A 15,793-nucleotide genomic window follows, 5' to 3' on the forward strand; every position below is an offset into this window, starting at 1 on the left:
AGAAGTCTATGCCAAAAGAATAGCTGTTTCTTTCTTCTCACAGAACTGGGTAATTGTCTTTGAATAAAAATCCTACATAACCCAGTTTAAGTCAGAATCATAGAGGCTTTATAGGGGGGACAGTGGGCTCCTGTGGCCAGTGAATAGTACTGCAGGCAAGAATATTCTCAATGTTTATGTACATTATGATTAAAATAGAGCTGCAAATTACATAAAAACAGTTAATAGTAGGTATCAAATTCCCCATCACCTCAAAGCTATTAGTAATACGTTTGGTTATGTAGAGGAACTAGTTCTAGATGGCTGTATTCTCAAGAATCAATGTACGCTTACTGTCAGACTGCAGGAGGCATCTATCTATTATATGATTATTTGCAGGTTCTCACACTGAAATTCAGATACACTTATTAATTCCACTATCATACCAATAATTTGTGAATAACTCATTTGCTTACCGGAGAATCCATGCTTACAAGTACAGGTGTAATTCCCTATTGTGTTAGTACAGTGATACATCATCTGAGATGAATGAGGCCATTGATTGGCTGTAGTTCTAAAGTAAGGTTAAAGGGTTCGGATCTCTCCAGTAGAGTTGAGAGAACCTTTTAAGGTTCGGCTTGGCTCGGTGAACTTCCCGGTGTTTGCAAAACAGTGTGCCAAACTTATCCAAACCTCATTGAATTGTAAACTGAGACAAAACTAAATGCATAGATAAAACCACCGGGGAAGGGAGGCAAAGCTGCCAAAACAGGTCAAATTATGAGCAGACGCTAGGAAAAATGGCATCAATTGACCCAGAGTTCAAAAAACATAATTGTGCAGCATGGATACATGGGACAGGGCTTGGACCAGCATTTCTATCTTAAACATTGATCAGTAACAGATGGATGAGTAACAGGGGTAGGCCTTCTGCTCTAAAAGCCCTGCCAAATTCAGGCAGTACACATTAAAGAGACCCAATTTAGAGTCCAAATATTTCCAAAAATTAGGGGCAGACACCAGGGAAAGTGGCATCAATTGACCCACAGAAGAAATGCTATAATGACGGAGCAGTCAGGCATGGGCCATGCATGAGCTAGGATCTGGGCCAGCATTTACAACTTTGTAATTAAGTTGAAATTAAGAGGTGGGAGAGGGACGGGTATAGGCCTGAGTGCTGGGAGCTGTAATACCACATGCAACAGCTCAAACTGCTTTTCAGTTTAGCTGCACTCAGGTGGCACAAATATCAGTTTCGTAGACTACTAATGTTAGAAAAATTTAAGGATATTAACACAGGTAAATGCAGGCCTGCCGGTCTGTAAGCCCTACTGCTATAGGCAACACACATGAAGGTGACCCAACTTGTAGTTGCTACATTTCCAAAAATTAGGGTCAGCCACCAGGAAAAGTGGCCTCAATTGACCCTCAGTAGAGCAGAAATTTTTATAATGATGATGCAGTGAGGCAAAGGCCATGCATGAGATACAGTCTGGGCCAGCATATGCAGCTTTGGACTCCAAACATTTCCAAAAATTAGGGTCAGATATCACTAAAGTATTATAAATTTCCCCAGAGTAGAAATAGTATAATGGTGCTCTGACACCTCTTCCACTACAGACAACCCACCAGATGGGGACCCAAGTTGGAGTCTTCACATTTCAAAAAATTATTGGCATGCACCACTAAAGTGGCATCAATTTTACCAGAGTAGAAGTAGTATAATGGTGCTCTGACACCTCTTCCACTACATGCAACCCTCTAGATGGAGACCCTAGACTGCCACCTGACTAGGACTTTTTTCACCCCTCTGTCTATGAAGTACCCTCCTGGCTTTTGATCTCAGACCTCTTGACTACCTATCCTTGTGGCTTGCCAGTGAATAGTGACTAGCCTCACATGTATTGCTGAAATCCCTGCCTAACAAGCCCTTTACAATGTTACTCACTTAAATGCATGCATAAAAAATTACATATAACCTCAGTTTTATTTATGCTAATTAGGCCTTTGAATAGTGAAAGGGGTGTTAACTTCCCAGATAAGTCTTCTCTCTTTACATGTTATCACGCCACTACAAATTCCATGCATGCACATGGCTCTATTCTTCAGTGTCAATGTGCCTCTGAAGGTGGGTGTATGTTTCCTGGCTTCAAATGTCATTACACATGACTGGAAGTGCAGAAGATGGCTCTCCTACATCTTCGGCACTTTCGGTCATGCACAGTGCGCCTCTAAAGCCAGGAAGCCTACACCTGGCTTCAGAGACGCAATGCCGCTGCAAAATAGAGCCGCACACTTGCAAATCATGTTATCACACCCACAGGGGTCAAATGCCTAATTAGCATAAGGAAAACAGAGGTTACAAAAACTTTTTTTAAACATGGAATTAAAGCAAACTTGTCATCAGGATTGTGATAAGTAAACTACAGGCATTGTCAGGTTGTCGCTGTTACACTGATTAAAATTATACCGGTCTTGTGGTTGTTTTTAAATCTGTATTTGCAGTTTTCAGATTATGAGATTTATGTGCTTCTGGCGGGTCTGCAGACAGGTCTTTCTTTGAGTGCTCTGTTCTCATATTCATCCTTACGGGCTTAAATGACAGGTCACTGAACCGGCAAGTGATAGATGCTACTGCGTATGCGCTGCCGGCGCCATTTTTCTGTAGTTCCATTTTTTTTTAAGACCCCAATATGGACGTTGCAAGCTCAGTAATTAGTGGGCAGGTACCTGAATGAGTACAGAGAACTAAAAAAAGACCCACCCGCAGTCCCACCCGAAAGCACAAGAAGGATTTCATCAACCCAGGTATCATTTTAATCAGTGTAATGGGGACAACCTGACAATGCCTGTAGTTTGCTTAGCAAAATCCTGATGACAGGTTGCTTTAAGTGAACAACATTATAAAGGGCTGGTTAGGCAGAGAATTTAGTAATACATATGAGAATATTGCTGGGTTGGAGGCCATAGGTGACCCTCAGTTATTTGATTGTCAGTTTTAGAATTTAGTGTTAGGGCATTTCAGGACTCACTACCATGCAAAAGGTAAAAACCATTAAAAGGTGAAACCCGAATTAGGTTTATAAAGTTTATAAGATGTGTGCTGTCATCATTGGCCAGTAAATCAACATTAAGGAATGGATTTCTCATTAGATTCATGTTGTCTTATAGGAGGCCATGTTTTAATGTTTTAGAAGTGTAGGCATCAACTGTCTGTGCTGCAATAAAAAAGCAAACAGCAAATGTTAAAGTTTGGGCACACCAGGTCAAAATTAATGTTATTGTGAACAGTTAAGCAAGTTGAAGATGAAGTGATTAATAAAAGGCCTAAAGTTAAAACTGACACATAACCTTTGTATTTTGGGAAAAAAATCAAATATATATATTTTCAGCTTTTACATTTTAAAACTTACAAAAAGAAAAATGGGCCTATGCAAAACTTTAGACACCATTGGAGATTTGAGTGCTCTGATAACTTTGACCAAGGTTTCAGACCTTAATTCACCTGTTAGGGTTATGGCTTGTTCACTATCATCATTACGAAAGGCCAGATAATGCAATCTTCCCATCTTTATAAAAACTGAGCCTCCTCTAAGCTTTAGCCAAAAAACTGCAGACATAGGTTCTTTAAACCAGCTGTCAAGCAATCTGACAATGAAAATGATGGAGGCCCACAAAGCAGGATAAGGCTACAAGAAGATAGCAATGCGTTTTCAATTTACCCTTTTTTCAGTTTAAATGTAATTAATAAAATGGCAGTTAAAAGGAACAGTGGAGGCCAAGATAAGGTCTGGAAGATCAAGCAAAATTTCAGTGAGAGCTGCTAGTAGGATTGCTAGAGAGCCAAATCAGAACTCCATCTTGACTGCAAAAGACCTTTTGAACGATTTAGCAGACTCTGGAGTTGTGGTACATTGTTCTACTATTCAGAGACACCTGAACAAATATGGCTCTCATAGACAGCTCATCAGAAGAAAGCCTCTTTTATATCCTCACCATAAAATTCAGGCTCAGAAGTATGCAAAAGAATATCTAAACAAGGCTCGTGCATTTGGTAAACAATTCCTGTGGACCAATGAGGTTAAAATAAAACTCTTTGGCCACAATATTCAAAAGTATGCATGGAGAAAAAAGGGCACAGAATTTCAGGAAAAGAACATCTTGCCGACCATTAAGCATGGTGGTGGATCAATCATGTTTTGGAGTTGTCTTGCAGCCAATGGCACAGGTAGAGGGAAGAATGGATTCAATGAAATTTCAACAAATTCTTGATGCAAACATAACACCAGCTGTAAATTAGCTGAAGTTGAAAAAAAGGATGGCTTCTACAGATGGATAATGATCCTAAACACCCGTCAAAATCCACAAAAGACTACCTCGAAAGTGACAAGCTGAAGGTTTTGCAATGGCACTCACAGTCCCTTGATCTGAACATCACTCAAAATCTGTGGCTAGACCTCAAAATAGCAGTGCATGCAAGACGACACAGTAATCTCACAGAGCTTGAAGAATTTTCCAAGGACGAATGAATGAAAATTCCTCAAACAAGAATGGAAAGACTCTTCGCTGGTTACAAAAAGCATTCACAAGCGGTGATACTTGCAAAAAAGGGATGCTACCAGATGCTAGCCATGCAATGTGCTCAAACTTTGCATAGGCCCACTTTCCTTTTTGCAATTTCTAAAATGTAAAAGATGAAAATATATATTTTTGTGCCTAAAATACAAAGGAAATGTGTCAGGGGCGGCCACACTTTTACTGTGATTAGCACTGTGATTTGAACCTCCATAAATCTCTTTTACTGGAAGCTGATGCAGATAGCTACAGAAGTGGTAATTAACCTGCTCATATTTTGTTTCTCCTTGCCAGCAGTGTGAGATAAGAGCACATAAGGAGAGAGGAGAGGAGCTGCTGTAACCAATGTATAAAGGTTTATTATGGTATATCAATGGTCCTTGCATTGTTTGCACAGGCACAGGGTCTCATCTTTAAAGTGCGGCTGTGCCTAGTTGTGTAGACTAATCTCATTAATGTGAAGGAGACTGAACATTAATAAATTTTTATCTAAAATTTAATGGTACTAAATGACGGTTATTGGAACTTTAATGAGTTACTGATGTACAAACAAGAATTTATCATATTACCTGAGAATCCATCATTACAAGCGCAGATGTAATTTCCTATTGTGTTAGTGCAGGTTGCATAAGGTGAGCAGATATTGGTGGTCTGACATTCATCAATATCATCACAGTGGGTCCCATCACCTAATGAATAAACATTTTTTGTTACATCAGTGATATTAGAACATAGTACACATAACATGGTTGTCTGAAAAGTTAATGAAAAATCAGAATATGGGAACATTTACCCATGGTGCGATCAAATATAATGAATCGGTGCATTCTATCAGAGCTTGTCGGTTTGGCAGATGATAGAAACAATGTAAGAGTCTAAGGCCTCAATTATTTTACACACAGCTATCATAGAGCTGCCACATGCCTTCAATTTCATATGGAGGTATAGAAAAAATGTTTCTTCGCATAGGGCACCAACAGAAGACAAACACAGCATCTACGGCAGCACAGGGATGATGGAGCTCCTTACACAGGTCTCTACTGTGTTCATGAGTAGTGTTGAGCGATACCGTCCGATACTTGAAAGTATCGGTATCGGAAAGTATCGGCCGATACCGGCAAAGTATCGGATCCAATCCGATACCGATACCCGATACCAATACAAGTCAATGGGACTCAAGTATCGGACAGTATCCCTGATGGTTCCCAGGGTCTGAAGGAGAGGAAACTCTCCTTCAGGCCCTGGGATCCATATTAATGTGTAAAAGAAAGAATTAAAATAAAAAATATTGCTATACTCACCTCTCCGACGCAGCCTGCACCTCACCGAGGGAACCGGGAGCGTTCTTTGCTTAAAATTTGCGCGTTTACTTCCTTACGTGAAGTCCCGGCTTGTGATTGGTCGCGTGCCGCCCATGTGGCCGCGACGCGACCAATCACAGCAAGCCCTGACGTAATTTCAGGTCCTTCAGGATTTTAAAATTACGTTCTGGCTTGTGATTGGTCGCGTCGCGGCCACATGGGCGACGCGACCAATCACAAGCTGTGACGTCACGGGAGGCTGGACACGCGCGCATTTTAAAATGCGTGCGTGTCCAGCCTCCCGTGACGTCACGGCTTGTGATTGGTCACGTCGCCCATGTGGCCGCGACGCGACCAATCACAAGCCAGAACGTAATTTTAAAATCCTGAAGGACCTGAAATTACGTCACGGCTTGCTGTGATTGGTCGCGTCGCGGCCACATGGGCGGCACGCGACCAATCACAAGCCGGGACTTCACGTAAGGAAGTAAACGCGCGAATTTTAAGCAAAGAACGCTGCCGGTTCCCTCGGTGAGGTCCAGGCTGCGTCAGAGAGGTGAGTATAGCAATATTTTTTATTTTAATTCTCTCTTTTACACATTATATTACATTAATGTTGTTTCGATACCGATACCCGATACCACAAAAGTATCGGATCTCGGTATTGGAATTCCGATACCCGCAAGTATCGGCCGATACCCGATACTTGCGGTATCGGAATGCTCAACACTATTCATGAGCCCTAAAAGAAATATCAGATTGCTTGAAACTGTAAAAGTTGTCAGAAACTTAGTGATTCTTCCGATGCATTAATCATGCAATAAACATGCAGTTGTACCACAAATTGCTGTGAATTAGGTAATACTAACATGCAACACCATGCTGACTCCAGAACACAAGTGGGAGCTCTAAACCCGGTTTCAAGGGAACTTCCCTATAAATTCTGGCCTGGGGGAGGGGTTAGATAATCTGTTAGAGACAGTGAGAGGAGAAGAGGCAAAGAAGAGGAGCCTGGGCTCTGGAGCTGCAAGTGGGCTCACCCCAGAGGAAGGCACTAAGAGACAGGACACCGGGGTCCATGGTGGTGTGGGAATTGCAGACCCAGCCACTGAACCCGGATGGCAGGAGACTGCAAGTCTCCTGTCCCATCTAACACCTGCAGCTACCACGGTAAGTCATGAGCTTGGGGCTGCCAGAGAGAGAGGACAGTGCCCATGAAAGGTTCAGGCTGTCAGCCATACAGGTTGAGAATACAGACACTGAGAGGACTCGTACAGAGCTTCAGGCAGCAAGGGTCAGATATACAGCGCAGAAGGAAAGCCTCTGAACCCACCTGGCTAAGTGGATCCCAAGCTGTTTCCAGGCTGCCCAGACCCCACCATTACCTGTACTGGACTGTTGTAAATTCTACCAGTAAAGAAATTTCTGCACCCTCAGTCCTGAACCCCACCGTCAATCATCCCTCTTACCAACTACACGGGGAGCCCTGGGAACCAAGCTCTACCTGTGGGGAGCTGTACCATCTAAGCTGCAAAACCATCAGCCCCAGAGGACCCCTTTAAGTAGCGTTGGCCAGCCCTGTCATGGTCAGGACATGGTTAATGTCCTGTCAGGGTTAATTTTGCTAGCCTCTTTCCCAAAATGGGAGGGGTATTTATACTCGCTCCTACCCTGGTTTCTCTGTCAGCTATAGATTCTGTTTGTCTGTAAACGTGACTCTTGGAGTGTGTGTCCGGCTTGCATAGCATTGTCTTGCTTTCCGTGCTTTTCTCTGTTTGTGTTCCTGGCGTTGCTTCTGACGATCCCCTGTCTCTCCGTTTTGGTACCTCGTAATCTCCTGGCTACGACCTCTGCTTGTTTGATTATTCTTTAGTGCTTGTCCCTTCTCTGTTTCCCTGGTGTCTGGCTCCGCCCCCTTTCCTCCTCCCACTCTGTCACATAGTCTTAGGTCCTGTTCATTACCTGTACACTCTGTTTCATGTCAAAGGTCCCGTGGGTTCAGGTTAGTAACTTGGCATCTTGCTCTGCTGCTGTGTGCAGTTTCCCCTGCAGCACTGATACACGGGCATCGTGACACCCCTGGCTGAATACCACAGGTGGTATCATGAACATTACTACATTAGACTTTATTTCCATTTTCATTAACCCCCTTTTACTGGACGCCCAGGGCCACCGACTGGGTAACAGCCACCGTGACCACGCCTTTAAGAACAGAACCGGCCCGGCACCGAGTACCCCACGGTCCTAGCGGGCTCTCCATCTACAAATAATGTTGTACTATTATGAGACTTGTAAATATACAGTATGTATCCTATCATAATACTGTAACATTTATCCCAGTGACCTCCTTCTTAGCATGGTTTTTTCTACATTATTCTGTACTATTAGCCATTTATGTGCTCATTCTGTTACTGATGTGTTAATATACAGCAAGAGAAAAGATAGCTCAAATGAAAAGTGCACACACCAAAGCAATATCAATGAAGAAGGCTTTATTAGGAACAAGAGGTGCCAAAAAAGTTAAAAAAATTAAAAACATACAAACATGAGTAGACTCAGGATGTAAACAGTAATAGACAGTGTGAGGCAGTGACCAGTGTCACAGGTAGGGGTTGCTGTATATTCTCCGCTGGATACGCACGGAGGTGTACTGAGGCAATGGGGGTGCATTGCAGTCACAGGCGTAGCAGTGATTGCAATTGTGAGGCAGTGACCAATGTCACAGGTAGGGTTCGCTATGTGCCCCCAGGATGTGCTCAGAAGCATATTAGACCCACTGGAGTGCCTTGTGGTCACAGCAGGATGCCTGTGAGTTGCAATGCAGAATAAAGATAAAAGCCCATACCAGGCTTTCCTGAACAATTCCTTGGCCACATATCTTGACCAGGTACATGCTTACTTTTATCCTGCCTTGTCCGTCTCTCACTCCGCTTCTTCTGCGCAAGTGTACCTTTTATTTCCAAGTGGCTGTTGTAGTTGCTACATATTGCATCTTGTCCGCGCTGCCACTTCCGGTTGGTGAAATGCACACAACCACTTCCAGCTCAAGTGGCACGCACACTACCTAAGTGTGCATGTGCCCTGACTGTGATTGCTCCGGTAAAATGTCCAGTGACTACCGCCCACAGGTGTTGGTGATCATCGGAACATTAGTAAGTGCGGTGTCCTGCAGGGAAGGTGGCTTGTGAGCGCCTGCTGAGAGCAAGTGCTGTCATGCATCGTTCCTGCCTGTCAGATCCTGATCTGATACTCTGCAGTACAGTGCAGAGTATCAGATCAGCGATCTGATGTTATATAGTGAGGTCCCATACTCGGACAATGTAAAAAAGTACAAAAAAAACCAGAATGTGTAAAAATATATATACATTTGTGTAAAATCCCTAAATAAAGAAAAATAAATAAATAAATATTTTTCCAATAAATACATTTATTTATGTAAATAAAAAACACAATAAAAGTGCACATATTTGGAATCGCTGCGGCCATAACAACCCGCTCTATAAAACTGTCCCACTAGTTAACCCCTTCAATGAACAAAATAAATAAAAAAACGAGGCAGCAAACAATGCTTTATCATCATACTGCCGAACAAAAACTGCAATAAGAAACGATAAAAAGTCGGATGTAAATGAAAATGGTACCACTGAAAATGTCATCTTGTCCCTCACGAAACAAGGTGCCACACAGCTCCATCAGAAGAAAAATAAAAAAAATTAGAGCTCTCAGAATAAAGCGATGCAAAAATAATTATTTTTTCTATGAAATAGTTTTTATTGTGTAAAAGCACCAAGACATAAAAAATATAAATGAGGTATTGCTGTAATCGTGCTGACGTGAAGAATAAAGCTGCCTTACCAATTTTCCACACACAGAACAGTATAAAAACAAAAAACTAAAAGCAATTCTTGAATTGCTGTTTTTTGTTCATTCCTTCTCCCAAAAATCAAACTAGAAAGCGATCAAAAAATGGCATGTGCCCGAAAATGGTACCAATAAAAATGTCAGCTTGTTCTGCAAAAAATAAGCCCTCACAGGACTCTGTCGGTCGAAATACAAGAAAAATGATAGCTCTCAAAATGTGGTGATGCTAAAACTAGTTTTCACAATAAAAAGCGTCTTTTAGTGTTTGACAGCAGCCAAACAAAAACCTTATACAAATCTGGTATCGCTGTAATCGCACCGACCCGAAGAATAAAGTCACCTAATCACTTATACTGCACAAGGAACAGTATAAAAAATAAATAAAACCAATTCATTACATGCTGTTGATTTTTTCATTCTGCCTCTCAAAGATCGCATCTCAGCGCACATTTATCCTGAGCGTTTACATCAGGGTTTCCATGTAAATCTCTGAAATATGTGATTCGGACAGAACCCCCAACAGAAGAGTCCCTATAATGAGGCAGATGGAGGCACTGTGGACACCGTCTGACCTGTGATCCGGCGGTCTTCGTCATTTTAGGATTGCATAAAAGTGCCATTGGCCACAGTTTAGTGCACTTCTGAAAAGAAGGACACCGCTGAACAGAGGTCAGACGGAGTCCAGAGTAAATCTGCTTCCTCATTATAGTGAATGGATCCATCAGGGGTTTCAAATGTCACGTCACTCAGAGATTTAGATGGAAACCCCAAAGTAAGTGGTCAGTGTAGAGCGCAGGATAAATGTGATCCCAAAAGTTATGTAAAATGTTCCCAATAAAAGCTTCAACTCAATCCACAAAAAAAGCAAGTCCCCACTCAGGTCTGTTATCTGTTAATGGAAATATAGGGGGCTTCTCTGTTACTGGTAGTACAAAAGCTCTGGAAAAGTAAAATGGCTCCTCCCCTCTTAAAGAAATTCAGCAAATTCTCTGCTCCCAAATTCAAATGCACCCTCCCTTCTGAGCCCCAGTGTGCCTAATCAACATTTAGCACCCATATGTATGGCATTTCTGTAGCGCTGAGAGCCCGCCTAATTTACAGGTGCGTGTCTCCAGAAGCACAGGCTGGGCATAATATACTGGTCACTACAATGGCAGTTTGCAATTTTCACTCAGCATAATAATAACAATATATAACAATATGGCGCTACTTCCCTTTGCACTGTGCCTCAAAAGTAGTTTTTGACCACATATGGGGTATCTGTGAATTCAGAAGTTGTGCAACTAACTTTGGGGTCCATTTTCTCCCTTTGCCCTTGTGAAAATACAAAATTTGTGGCTAAAAAACATTTTTGTGGGAAAAATGTGATTTTTTTTATTTTCACGGCTTGACGTTATAAACGTCTATAAAGCACCTGGGGGATCAAGGTGCTCAATACACATCTAGATAAGGTCCCAATGGAGTCTAGTTTCCAAAATGGTATCATTTGTGGGAGGTTTCCACCGTTTAGGCACACTAGGGGTTCTTCAAACGTGACATGGCATCCGCTAATTATTCCATCAAATTTTGCTTTCAAAAAGTCAAATGGTGCTCCTTCTTTCCAAGCCCTGTTGTGCACCCGACCAGTAGTATTCCCCCACATATGGGGTATCGGCGTACTCAGGAGAAAATGCACAACATATTATATGGGACAATTTTTCCTGTTACCCTTATAAAAATTCAAAATATCGAGCTAAAATAGATATACCGTATATTCTCAAGTATAAGCCGAGATTTTCAGCCCAAATTTTTGGGCTGAAAGTGCCCCTCTCGGGTTATACTCGAGTCACGGTCTGTGGCAGGGTCGGCGTGTGAGGGGGAGAGAGCGCTGAGGCATACTTACCTAGTCCCGGCGATCCTGACGCTCCCCCTGCCCGTCACACTGTCTTCGGGTGCCGCAGCTCTTCCCCTGTACAGCGGTCACGTGGGACCGCTCTTTAGAGAAATGAATATTCATTTCTCTAATCAGCGGTGCCGGTGACCGCTGATAGAGGAAGAGGCTGCGGCACCCGGAGACCAGCTGTCCGGGGGAAGGAGCGGGACGCCGGGAGCAGGTAAGTATCGCATATTTACCTGTCCACGATCCACACGCCGGGCGCCGCTCTGTCTTCCCGGCGTCTCTCCGCTCTGACTGTTCAGGTCAGAGGGCGCGATGACGCATATAGTGTGCGCGGCGCCCTCTGCCTGATCAGTCAGTGCGGAGAGACGCCGGGACCGGACGCTGGGGAGCTGCAAGCAAGAGAGGTGTGTATGTGTTTTTTTTTTTATTGCAGCAACAGCGTTATATATGGCACAGATTTATGTGGAGCATCTATGGGGCCAAACTGAACGGTGCAGAGCATATAGGGCACAGCTATATAAGGAGCATCTATGGGGCCAAACTGAACGGTGCAGAGCATATATGGCACAGCTTTATAATGAGCATCTATGGGGCCAAACTGAACGGTGCAGAGCATATATGGCACAGCTTTATATGGAGCATCTATAGCGCCATAATGAACGGTGCAGAGCATATATGGCACAGCTTTATATGGAGCATCTATAGCGCCATAATGAACGGTGCAGAGCATTGTATATGGGGCACAGCTCTATAAGGAGCATCTATGGGGCCATACTGAACGGTGCAGAGCATTATATATGGCACAGCTTTATATGGAGCAGCTATGGGGCCATAATGAACGGTGCAGAGCATTATATATGGCACAGCTTTATAAGGAGCATCTATGGGGCCAAACTGAACGGTGCAGAGCATATAGAGAACAGATTTATAATGAGCATCTATGGGGCCAAACTGAATGGTGCAGAGCATATAGGGCACAGCTTTATAATGAGCATCTATGGGGCCAAACTGAACGGTGCAGAGCTTATATGGCACAGCTTTAAATGGAGCATCTATAGGGCCATAATGAACGGTGCAGAGCATTGTATATGGGGCACAGCTTTATATGGAGCATCTATGGGGCCATAATGAACGGTGCAGAGCATTCTATATGGCACAGCTATATATGGATAATATATGGGACAATAATCAATGGTATGGAGCATTATATATGGCACAGCTTTATATGGAGCATCTATGGGGCAATAATGAATGGTACGGAGCATCTATTTTTATTTTTGAAATTCACCGGTAGCTGCTGCATTTTCCACCCTAGGCTTATACTCGAGTCAATAAGTTTTCCCAGTTTTTTGTGGCAAAATTAGGGGGGTCGGCTTATACTCGGGTCGGCTTATACTCGAGTATATACGGTATTTGGGAAAAATTAGATTTTTATTTCCGCGGCTCTACGTTATAAATTTCTGTGAAGCACCTCTGGGTTCAAGGTGCTCAATACTCATCTAAATAAGTTTCTTAAGGGTCTAGTTTCCAAAATGTTGTCACTTGTTGGGGATTTCCACTCTTTAGGCACATCAGTGGCTCTCCAAACATTACCTGGCGGCCGCTAATTATGCCTGCAAATTTTACATTCAAAAAGTGAAATGGTGCTCCATCCCTTCCAAGCCTTGCCTTGTGCCCAAACAGTAGATTTTCCCCATATATGGGGTATCAGCATGCTCAAGAGAAATTGCACAACAAAATGTATTGTCATGTGATATAAAGTAGATATGTGGTGAATGTTATTTATTAACTATATTGCGTGATATGACTCCGATTTAAGGGCATAAAAATTAAAACTTTGAAAATTGCAAAATGTTCACAATTTTCACCAAATTTCCTTTCTTTTTAACAAATAAACGCAAGTCTCATCAATAGTGTTGAGCGATACCGTCCGATACTTGAAAGTATCGGTATCGGAAAGTATCGGCCGATACCGGCAAAGTATCGGATCCAATCCGATACCGATACCCGATACCAATACAAGTCAATGGGACTCAAGTATCGGACGGTATTCCTGATGGTTCCCAGGGTCTGAAGGAGAGGAAACTCTCCTTCAGGCCCTGGGAACCATATTAATGTGTAAAATAAAGAATTAAAATAAAAAATATTGCTATACTCACCTCTCCGAGGGAACCGGCAGCGTTGTATGCTTAAAATTTGCGCTTTTCTTTCCTTACGTGAAGTCCCGGCTTGTGATTGGTTGCGTGCCGCCCATGTGACCGCAACGCAACCAATCACAGCAAGCCGTGACATAATTTCAGGTCATTCAGTATTTTAAAATTACGCTCCGGCTTTGTGATTGGTTGCGTCGCAGTTACATGGGCGACGCAACCAATCACAGCAAGCCGTGACGTAATTTCAGGTCCTTAAGGATTTTAAAATTACGTCCCGGCTTTGTGATTGGATGCGTCGCAGTCACATGGGCGACGCAACCAATCACAAGCCGTGACGTCACGGGAGGCTGGACACGCGCGCATTTTAAAATGCGCGCGAGTCCAGCCTCCCGTGACGTCCCGGCTTGTGATTGGTTGCGTCGCTGTCAACCAATCACAAGCCGGGAGGCTGGACACGCGCGCATTTTAAAATTCGCGCGAGTCCAGCCTCCCGTGACGTCCCGGCTTGTGATTGGTTGCGTCGCTGTCAACCAATCACAAGCCGGGAAGCCATTTTAAAATGCGCGCGTGTCCAGCCTCCCGGCTTGTGATTGGTTGACAGCGACGCAACCAATCACAAGCCGGGATGTCACGGGAGGCTGGACACGCACGCATTTTAAAATGCGCGCGTGTCCAGCCTCCCGTGACGTCACGGCTTGTGATTGGTTGCGTCGTCCATGTGACTGCGACGCAACCAATCACAAAGCCGGGACGTAATTTTAAAATACTGAATGACCTGAAATTACGTCACGGCTTGCTGTGATTGGTTGCGTCGCCCATGTGACTGCGACGCAACCAATCACATAGCCGGAGCGTAATTTTAAAATACTGAATGACCTGAAATTACGTCACGGCTTGCTGTGATTGGTTGCGTTGCGGTCACATGGGCGGCACGCAACCAATCACAAGCCGGGACTTCACGTAAGGAAAGAAAAGCGCGAATTTTAAACAAAGAACGCTGCCGCTTCCCTCGGTAAGGTGCAGGCTGCGTCGGAGAGGTGAGTATAGCAATATTTTTTATTTTAATTCTCTCTTTTACACATTTTTACATTAATGTTGTTTCGATACCGATACCCGATACCACAAAAGTATCGGATCTCGGTATCGGAATTCCGATGCCCGCAAGTATCGGCCGATACCCGATACTTGCGGTATCGGAATGCTCAACACTACTCATCAAATAATTTTTACCACTATCATAAATTACAATATGTCATGAGAAAACAGTCTCAGAATCACTGGGATCCATTGAAGCATTCCAGAGTTATGACCTCAAAGTGACAGTGGTCAGAATTGTAAAAATTGGCTTGGTCAGCAAGGTGAAAACAGGCTTCAGGGTGAAGTGGGTTAAGGACCACATGAGAGCAGTGGGTCGCTTTGCAGAACACCTCTGTATACTTTCGTAGATTCCCCTTTAGTGCTGTAGTCTCTGTAAGTCACTAGTGGTTCAGCAAGCTGAGTCTGATGGGCACTGATGCATTCAAGTGTCTGTATCTGCTTGTCTGAGTTTGGAACATCTGACTGTGTGGACACGTTACACGTCCTCCTCTATACAGCTTTCACCTAACCCTCTCAAGATGGCCACCGATCAACCCCTTCCTCTCCGGCACTTCCTCCCAATTGCTTGCACTGTCCAAATTGCAGTTCAAAACAGCCTAACAGAGTGCATTTACCAAAACAGAAGTCTATGCCAAGAGAATAGCTGTTTCTGTCTTCTCACAGAACTGGGTAAATGTCTCTGAATAAAAATCCTACATAACCCAGTTTAAGTCAGAATCATAGAGGCTTTATAGGGGAGACAGTGGGCTCCTGTGGCCAGTGAATAGTACTGCAGGCAAGAATATTCTCAATGTTTATGTACATTACGATTAAAATAGAGCTGCAAATTACATTAAAACAGTTAATAGTAGGTATCAAATTCCCCATCACCTCAATGTTATTAGTAATAAGTTTGGTTATAAACATATTGACAAAACGGTTTATTAAACCCAGTCACGAAGTGTATC

The 15,793-nt window shown here is 43.3% G+C and overlaps 1 protein-coding gene across 13 annotated transcripts in view; it reads right to left on the minus strand.

The window, feature by feature from the left end:
• LOC143808019 (uncharacterized) overlaps positions 1-15,793 on the minus strand; it is a 428,145-nt gene that overhangs the window by 44,674 nt on the left and 367,678 nt on the right. For 11 of the 13 annotated variants that reach the window (XM_077290233.1, XM_077290228.1, XM_077290231.1 and 8 more), the window contains one exon: positions 5,124-5,243. The exons of the other annotated variants lie outside the window; for them this stretch is intronic. In XM_077290233.1, coding sequence (XP_077146348.1) covers positions 5,124-5,243 — 120 coding nt within the window. The remainder of the gene's footprint in view (positions 1-5,123; positions 5,244-15,793) is intronic. 13 annotated transcript variants of the gene reach the window in all.

This window comes from Ranitomeya variabilis, chromosome 2, assembly GCF_051348905.1.
Source record: "Ranitomeya variabilis isolate aRanVar5 chromosome 2, aRanVar5.hap1, whole genome shotgun sequence".
Taxonomy (NCBI): Eukaryota; Metazoa; Chordata; class Amphibia; order Anura; family Dendrobatidae; genus Ranitomeya; species Ranitomeya variabilis.